The sequence below is a fragment of the Pygocentrus nattereri genome, chromosome 7 (genome assembly GCF_015220715.1).
Source record: "Pygocentrus nattereri isolate fPygNat1 chromosome 7, fPygNat1.pri, whole genome shotgun sequence".
NCBI classification, from domain to species: Eukaryota; Metazoa; Chordata; class Actinopteri; order Characiformes; family Serrasalmidae; genus Pygocentrus; species Pygocentrus nattereri.
Genome location: NC_051217.1, coordinates 36,030,018 through 36,039,211, shown reverse-complemented (window position 1 = coordinate 36,039,211; position 9,194 = coordinate 36,030,018). Strand labels below are relative to the sequence as shown.

Sequence of the window (9,194 nt, the reverse complement as noted above, 5' to 3'; positions counted from 1 at the left end):
GACAGCATACTCAAACAAGCAATGTTTTATTTTATACTTTGAGCAAATATATACACACTAAAAGCTAGGTCGTTGCAGTAGATTAATGGGAACGAAAGCAAAACAGGAAAATAAATAAACAAAAACGCAAAACAAAAGAATAATACCAAATAAACCAAAAAAAAAAACACAAAGGGGAACCAAGAATACACAGGAACTAAAAGAAAGGAAAGTCCGGTTCACTGTTTCAATAAAAGAAGTCCATAACGACCAGGGGAATGTAGACACGGCTCCCTTGAGTCTCACCACGCCGCTCTAGGACAAAATAAAAGAAAAGACTGACCAGTAATATGTCCTTTGTGTACTCAAGCTTGGGTTTAAATTAGCCTAGTGGCTACGGAGAGGGTTTCCGAGTGTAGTCAGTATTTAGAGTTAATTAATAAAAGCAATGGCAGTCCAGCACTCCTGGTTCCTTAAAATATACACCACCTGTAAAACAGCTGCTCGTACTCACACAGTTCCGGGTAGTGATCGAAACCACTACCCAGAAATTGCAGCAACACGCCTGTGGTGTATAGGATGACCCTCGGTCTTCTATCCAGCATTCCCTTTGAGCCGCCGCTGACGTCACCGCATGCACACACTCCAGCAGTTCCTCCTGAATCTGCTGCCAGCCGCTGCACTCACACGCCACTCGGACCAAGCCCCTACTGCCGGGTAATGCTGTGCCGAATCCTGCTGGCGTTCTAGCCACGCTCCCGGCTGCTTCCGCCTCTGCTGCACCATCCACACCCGCAGCACACCTGTGCCACCAATCCTTCCCCGGATCTCCTTCCCCGGATCTCCTTCCCCGGATCTCCTTCCCCGGATCTCCTTCCCCGGATCTCCTTCCCCGGATCTCCTTCCCCGGATCTCCTTCCCCGGATCTCCTTCCCCGGATCTCCTTCCCCGGATCTCCTTCCCCGGATCTCCTTCCCCGGATCTCCTTCCCCGGATCTCTCTCCCCTCCTGTAAAAGTCCGCTTTTAAAATAAGAGTCCCCGAGCACCCGCGCTCTTTCCACGCTGATAGGCTGATTAAAGAGACAGTTATTAGGTTCAGGTGGAGATAATCAGATGGCCCCAAAAGAAATCAAAAACACCCAAAATTACACAGCACATGAAAAATTTAAGTAAAACCAAACACTAAAACATATCAATACACACAAACATAAATCCAACAAGTATTTTAAAGATAAATCAAGAAAAATAACACTTTTTTTGACCCGTCTAACACCCCCCCACGCTAAAACATAAGCAGTCCCTGCTATAATTAAGAATTCTCTCTATAACGTACCGGTCTCTGTCCAAAATTAGCACGAGTGGAACGGCGAACAGGAACATTGGCCGAAACCTCATCAGGTACATTCGGGGTTGCAGTCCAAACACTATAGGGAATAAACCCGCCGTCAGCCCCCGTTTCCCTTTCCTCCTGCTGGCTCTGTTTAGGACCACTGGGCTTAGACAAACACTGTTTTAAGGCATTCCTATGGAACTGGAATAATCCTAATGGTGTAGCAAATGCAGTCTTTGGTTGATCATCTGGATGTACACCCACCTGCCAATAGCCACTAGCCAGGTCAAGAGTGCTAAACCACTGTGCTTGGGTTAAGGTAGTCAAGGTCTCTTCAATCCTGGGCATGGGAAAAGCATCCTTAAGAGTGACAGAATTCAATTTTCTGTAATCTACACAAAATCGCCAATTTCCATCCTTTTTCCTGACCATCACGACTGGGGCAGCCCAAGGGCTAGAACTCTCAGAAATTACCCCACTGTTCAGCATATCGGCAAGCAATGTTCGCATCTCTTGGTACATCTTAGGGGGTAGAGGTCGGAACCTCTCTCTAATAGGAAGGGCCCCACCTGTAGGTATGCTATGATGGATAGCATCGGTGCATCCAAAGTCTTCCTCGTTCTGAGCAAACACACTAGTCCACTTTTGAAGTAAGTGACCTAATTCAACCTGCTGCTGATCTGTTAGATCCGAACGGGTAGCAAACTGGCTCACCTCAAATGTGGGGGTACCCTTCCCCACAGGAACAGTCTCGATTACACTCACTTCCACCACGCCTTCTGACTTAACGTCCAGCTGGAGATCATATTGTCCATGGACATCAGATTGTTGCACTTCATACAGTTTGCCCAGCTTCTGAAACTTTCCTATAAACATAGGATACGGGTGAACATTACACAGGCGGACAGGGATTCGTCCATACTTTACCCTCGCTACTGTCCGTGCCACAGTCAAAGCACCTCCATCCAGCACTGGCTCCACTAGGCCACAGTATTCTTGGCCCCTCCTGTTCACCCGAACACGTCCCCACACGATCATTTCACTTTCTGGGGGAACACAGATCCTACGTCGGCTAGCAGACCAGACATGACCCACAAAGCCATCTCGCTGCTCTTGGGCAGCAATCCGTTGGCAGGTCGCAAGTGTTTGCTGCCACAGTTTGTCATTCCTGGGGGAGGTTCCTTTCCACCTCAGCTGCTCTCGTTCCTGGAAGAGATCATTCCAGCATGCAGACAGGACATTCATGCCAATAATCATTGGGTAAGTAGAACACTCATCTTTAACGATCACAACACCCCATTCTGGGATCTGAACTCCAGCGACTTCGAAGTTCAGAACAGCATAGCCAACATAGGGTATTTCAAGTCCATTAGCAGCTTTTAGTGTTAAAATAGGGGCTCTACCCATCTGATACTGAGGGAAATACTTCTTCAGCATTTGGTGTTGCATCAGGGTAACCTGAGAACCAGTATCTAAAAGTCCTGTACATTTTACATTTTCCACCAGAATTTCTACTATAGGGCAATTTCCAATAAAAGTCTCTGTGGTCCTATGATGGTCTGTCTCAGCCAAGGGCCCCACTGCTTGGACCTCTGTAGCAGGGCAATTTAGTTTAAATGCGGCCCTACAACAGCAGTTCCCCTGCAGTTCCTAGCAAAATGTCCAGGTTTCTTGCAACGACGACAAATAGGCTTACCATCAGCATCCCATTGATTTGGTTGTGTCGGATCCCGGTTTCGGCTGGTAGTAGCCCTAGTAGACGGAACATTCGGGCTGGGTTCACACCACAGAGGTTTCAGCTCTTTGATTACCTCTTGGGTCAACTCGCGCATTTGACCACACATTTCTTGCAGCAACTCTTGTTTCAGCTCCGCCCTCCAATCCGCCCGTTGTGGACAAGAATGAGATGCACTGGTCTCACGGATCACTGAACATGACGTATCATACCTGTTGGGCCCATATTCGGTTTCCAATAGTAAGGCTTCTTGGTGTAGGTCTGCGAAGGTCCCTGCAGGCATTCTCCGAGCAAAAGTCTGCAAAGCCCGTCTGAACGGTCCATCTTCTAGCCCCAACAACAGCTGGTCTTTCAACTGTGTTTCAGTGAGGGCTCCCTCCGGGTTTCGCCTCCGCAGTCTGCAGAAAAGTTCCCTCAATCGTAACACAAAAGCTTTAAAAGTCTCACCTGGCCTCTGTCTACAACTAAAGAATTGTGTTCTTAGGACAGGAAGTGGTACTTCAGCTGCATACAAGTTATCCAAGTGTTTGAAAATTCACTGCTGTATCTCTATCCCCAGATTCTAACACATTTACTTCTCGCTTTGCTTCTCCCGATAGAGCACCCATTAAAATCTGCACCTTCCTAGGTTCTGTAAGATCTTGTACCTCCAACAAACCTTGTACCTGTTCTTTCCAATCAGAGTACATAAAATCACCATCAGGTCCTTTAAACTTAGGTACCCAAGGGGCACCTGGAAACACCAGCATCATCATTATGAAAATTATTTTTTTTTTTTTTTCTGTTATCCTTTGGGAAAACTGGCACTCTTTCACTCCCAATCCTGCCGACTATGCCAGAAAAGGGGCGGGTGTCGCGTGGGTTAGTTAAATATAAGGTAGTGTTAAACCATGTATGTATTCCTAAAATAACCAGGGACTTCCAACATATCACATAGCCCCTAGGAATAGAATTTTAAAACAATCTAGAACACTTAAAACCTACTATTAAAATTTACTACTCCTAGGAACCATTGAGATAGAGAAAGATGTACAACCAGAACCCAATCTAACCCAAACTCCACACGACTCACCCACACTAGTAAAGAAATAATAAATTCGTTTGGGAGGGAACAGAGTATGAGCCAGTGATCCCAACAGGAGACAGCATACTCAAACAAGCAATGTTTTATTTTATACTTTGAGCAAATATATACACACTAAAAGCTAGGTCGTTGCAGTAGATTAATGGGAACGAAAGCAAAACAGGAAAATAAATAAACAAAAACGCAAAACAAAAGAATAATACCAAATAAACCAAAAAAAAACACAAAGGGGAACCAAGAATACACAGGAACTAAAAGAAAGGAAAGTCCGGTTCACTGTTTCAATAAAAGAAGTCCATAACGACCAGGGGAATGTAGACACGGCTCCCTTGAGTCTCACCACGCCGCTCTAGGACAAAATAAAAGAAAAGACTGACCAGTAATATGTCCTTTGTGTACTCAAGCTTGGGTTTAAATTAGCCTAGTGGCTACGGAGAGGGTTTCCGAGTGTAGTCAGTATTTAGAGTTAATTAATAAAAGCAATGGCAGTCCAGCACTCCTGGTTCCTTAAAATATACACCACCTGTAAAACAGCTGCTCGTACTCACACAGTTCCGGGTAGTGATCGAAACCACTACCCAGAAATTGCAGCAACACGCCTGTGGTGTATAGGATGACCCTCGGTCTTCTATCCAGCATTCCCTTTGAGCCGCCGCTGACGTCACCGCATGCACACACTCCAGCAGTTCCTCCTGAATCTGCTGCCAGCCGCTGCACTCACACGCCACTCGGACCAAGCCCCTACTGCCGGGTAATGCTGTGCCGAATCCTGCTGGCGTTCTAGCCACGCTCCCGGCTGCTTCCGCCTCTGCTGCACCATCCACACCCGCAGCACACCTGTGCCACCAATCCTTCCCCGGATCTCCTTCCCCGGATCTCCTTCCCCGGATCTCTCTCCCCTCCTGTAAAAGTCCGCTTTTAAAATAAGAGTCCCCGAGCACCCGCGCTCTCTTTCCACGCTGATAGGCTGATTAAAGAGACAGTTATTAGGTTCAGGTGGAGATAATCAGACGGCCCCAAAAGAAATCAAAAACACCCAAAATTACACAGCACAGCACACCACACGAAAAATTTAAGTAAAACCAAACACTAAAACATATCAATACACACAAACATAAATCCAACATGTATTTTAAAGATAAATCAAGAAAAATAACACCTTTTTTTTGACCCGTCTAACACTGTGTCCTGATTGGTGTTCTTACCTCACACTTCTTTTGTTTTGACATGTTATCTTTTTATACACACATAAACCCAAAGAAAAAGAAAAACTTTACTAAAGTACAGATACACGAAAAAAGCTACTTAAGTACAGAAACATTTATTTAATTCCCATCCAAAATGCTGGTCACAGCCTTAACGCTGGTGTTGTTCATTTCACTTAAAGAGGTGGCAAACATTGTTTTTCCTACATTAGGAAGCATATGAATAAAGGATTTTATTGATATACAGTACTTTTGTTTTGCTCTCATGCTCTGTGTGGATCACATGACAGAGGCCTTGACCCAGTATCACAGGTCCTGTTCAGCCAACCCAATAAAATCACTGGGTTCAACCTGTCCACCCTATTGTAAACTTCTTCCTGTGGCACCGATGTATCCTTGCTTACAGCTGTTAAGGGTGCGTATCCTGCATGTCTATACATTTTATTTTTATTCTGAGGTCCACTTGCCATCTGTGTGGTTTTATATCCCAAAAATAGTCCTCATTCATTTTTTACCTGTCCATTTTCCAACCTGTCTTCACCCCATAGAATTAAACAGGCTATTTTTGTTGCTGCGCCCTGTATGTTAATGAGCTTTGTCCTGATTGGCTGATTTGTCCTGTATTGTGACTAATTCAAAGGGCAGCCCAGCTAAACTCTCCTTATAACATCAGTACTGTAGGGGGATACATGTAAATGAATTGATATTCATTCATCAAAAATTGGTGAAAACAAGCTCTTTTGCCAGGTTAGGTTCTTTATATGGACTGTACGGACTGAGGGATGAATGATATGTTTTGCAATGTGAACAAAAGTTTACTTACTACATCAAAGTACATAAAAAAAGGTTTTCCATGATACTAACCCTTTTATCAAATTCAAGACTGACTCACTTTATAATATAGCCTGTCTAAAGGATCCACAAAGCAAAAAAATAAAAAATAAAAATCCAGCTTCTTTTATTTCATTATTTAGAAGGCATTTCTACCTGAGTTGTTATTTAATTGTAATAAGGCTAAGACGTTTTTGTTGCTTGCTCTTCCCATCTCTCCATACTTTTGGCTGAATTCCCAGTGAGGGTCTGGCAGGACCGCCCCCTTACATGTCAACAAGGGAAGAAGTAGCGGTCAAAACCGACAGATCCAGCTGCTGAAGAGATGGGGTGTACATGTTCTCAACCACAACAAGCCAGAAGCCAGGCACGTCGCCATAGGCCAGAATATGTAAGAAATTCCAGTATTTACTTCATTATAAAGTATACCTCACTTGGTGACAACGAAAAGAGTGTAATTGTATTGTTTCCTTTTGTTCTGTGAACTTGTGAAGTGATTTCTGGAGTAGCTTATTAAATAGCCTTTATGTTCATAGCTACACTTGCTGAGGGTAAATGATACATTCAGTTAAACGTGGTTAATACGGCCGCTTAAGTGCGCAGCTATTATACACTTTCGGTCTTCCTATATGACCCCTACGTCTACACGAAAAACCTAAACATGCTATAAAACCGATCCTCTCTTTGAAAGCACATGGGTATGTTTAACGTGGTATTACAGTGTGTTTGAAGACAGTTTAAATCACGATAACTTTCTTTTACATTAATAAAGGTCCTTTACTTAAGCGCGTTCTTACTCTTACCGCTAAGTACCGAATAGCCGCGCATCATATGTGCCGGCACGCCCTCTGCTCCGACGCATTTGAACACATCTTGAACGACATTCTGACTGTTTACCGGCTTCAAGAGCAAGATGTTTAACTGCGAATGTAACCAAAACCACCGTCTTTAAGCCAGGCTTTAGCGAGCTTACTGATAGTGGATTAATATGGCTTACATTCTTTTTACCACCACGCTGTTCTTGTTAGCTAGTTAGCTTTAGCAGTGCAGCGATATTCAAATATTGAGAGTCAGTCTGCTGGCATTAACTTAAAGGGGACGTCCACCGATTTTTCAAAATTTCTGTATAATTCAGAGTCGGTGATATAAACAAAGTCATTCAGAGTGGTTTGATGTACAGAGGTTCATTTGCAGAGAAACTTACTGGCTCTTGATTTATTTACAGTGGTGGTGATGGGAACCAGGGATCCCCATGTCTACAGTGCATATACTGCTGTTTTATTTAGCTAGTATCCCACACCACCAGTGAACCTTCATGAGTTGTTTTTTTTTTTTTTTTTAATGCAGTGTTGATAATGGGAAAAATAATGGTGAATCTAAAAAACATAAGTCTCAACGGGGCCTCAGCACCCCTCAGATTTTCCTCTCCCATGACTAGATGAAAGTAAATTTGTACTATAGTACATTTTAGACCAAAACTTTATCACAGAATTACTTTAACACAAGCAGTGTATTCATAAGCATTTCCTGTAATAACTTTTGTGAGGAAGCTTTTAGAGGTGGACGTCTGGTTCCTATCATCACCACTGTGAACAACACTGCAAGTTGCTGTAGAACAAAGCGAACCAATCTGAATGATCTAGTTTATATGGTAACAGTTCAGTTAGGTGTAAATCTTGGAAAATTGATGGAGTTTCCTTTAAAAAGGATGTTATTTTATTATTATTATTTTATTTTTTCTCCATAATCCAATGCTTAAGATGGGCCAAGCTCATTCACAGCGGCTGGATTTGAGACTGTCCGTTCTAGATCAACGTAAGTTCTGTTTACAGAGTCAGAATTGCTTACAACAGTGTGGTCGCAGTGTGGTTGCAGACCACCTTCACCTCTCCAAAGAAGGGTAAAAAATGTGAAAACATGTCATTTAACCATTATTTCATTCACCCTAACCACCTGTCTCACTGCCGTGAGTGACTGCAGTGCCTCATTAGCATGGGAATTCACAGCAAACAGACAACTTCACCACAGAAAATCAAGCTTTTGTCTTTAAGTTTTACATGTTCTGAGTTGTACATGTGAGGTCGGACAGTAACGTTACATATTGGCTTGATTTTGGCCACGGAGAACACGAGTAAATGCTTTTTTGAGTGCCGCCATATTTAAGAAACACATTTTACACAGGATATGACGTGCATAGAAACAATTAATATAAGGTGAGGTTATTTCTGCGACTACGTTTTATGGGAAGTTAAAGGTGCTGCAGTTTTTCCATACTATTTTGTAACATTGAATTAATTTGATTGGCACTATAGAAGTACTGAATACCCAGCCTTGGCTGTGGGGCTGCGGTCTCAATATGTCTTTAGTAACATGCGGTTAATCAGATGGTTTTTCTCAACAGGCTATCGTAGACAGCAACAGCTGCGGCTTAATAATGAAGAAAGGCCACCGAGGTATTTCCTGTTCAACACATATTACTGTTATGTACACTTTTGTTTACTATATTAGTATTTGAGGTCTACTGGAGTTTGAACATGTTCAGATGTGATGCTAATCTGAGACTAATTTCTGAACTTGATCTGCTTTATTTCTACATTTATCTGGAATGTTCGTCATTTAACTCTTTGCTGCACAGACAGCTCATTAGGTTTATTACATAGTATGTAAACTCATTGGCAATGTAATCAGACTTTTTTTTGCATTTTAGATACCTATCATAACTTCAGCATAAATGGGTCAGCATAAATCAACAAAAACTTTTGTGATGTATGAAAATGGCCAAAAATGTATTTGTTAACCTTTTCAACTCCTTGAGACCACCGGTGGTTCCAAAACACACTTTATCAAAAGTCGACCCATTTTTCCACAAATAAAGGCTCTAAACTATAAACAGATGGCGTCTCTTCAGTGATCTGCTCTATAAAAATGATTTTTATAAAATCTTTATAGAATCTCTTACTAATGAGCACCAAGCTGCCTCTGGAAGCAACATCAGCAAAAGAGCTGCATGTTCACGAAATGGTTTTCCA

At 42.8% G+C, this 9,194-nt stretch overlaps 2 protein-coding genes and 1 long non-coding RNA gene across 5 annotated transcripts in view; 1 reads left to right on the top strand and 2 right to left on the bottom strand.

Annotated features, from left to right (window-relative positions):
* Positions 1–868, bottom strand: LOC119263680. Its single transcript, XR_005130455.1, has 2 exons — positions 494–868; positions 1–373 (listed from the first exon to the last, which is right to left on the bottom strand). It is a non-coding gene; the product is annotated as an uncharacterized LOC119263680 (long non-coding RNA).
* A 77-nt stretch (positions 869–945) lies between these two features.
* LOC119263744 lies at positions 946–5,207 on the bottom strand. Its single transcript, XM_037540259.1, has 2 exons — positions 4,678–5,207; positions 946–4,557 (listed from the first exon to the last, which is right to left on the bottom strand). The coding sequence occupies exon 2, from the start codon at positions 2,757–2,759 to the stop codon at positions 1,290–1,292; it is 1,470 nt and encodes a 489-aa protein (XP_037396156.1). The 5' UTR covers positions 2,760–4,557; positions 4,678–5,207; the 3' UTR covers positions 946–1,289.
* Positions 5,208–5,664: 457 nt separating this feature from the next.
* LOC108434144 (von Willebrand factor A domain-containing protein 5A-like) overlaps positions 5,665–9,194 on the top strand; it is a 29,945-nt gene continuing 26,415 nt past the window's right edge. For 2 of the 3 annotated variants that reach the window (XM_037540162.1, XM_037540163.1), the window contains exons 1-3: positions 5,665–5,749; positions 6,408–6,556; positions 8,567–8,618. In XM_037540162.1, coding sequence (XP_037396059.1) covers positions 6,491–6,556; positions 8,567–8,618 — 118 coding nt within the window. In that variant the 5' untranslated portion in view covers positions 5,665–5,749; positions 6,408–6,490. The remainder of the gene's footprint in view (positions 5,750–6,407; positions 6,557–8,566; positions 8,619–9,194) is intronic. The other variant, XM_037540161.1, reaches the window with a different exon arrangement.

Excerpts from the sequence above, each read along its gene's own strand:
- LOC119263744 (XM_037540259.1), bottom strand. The coding sequence starts at position 2,759 with ATGCAACACCAAATGCTGAAGAAGTATTTCCCTCAGTATCAGATGGGT.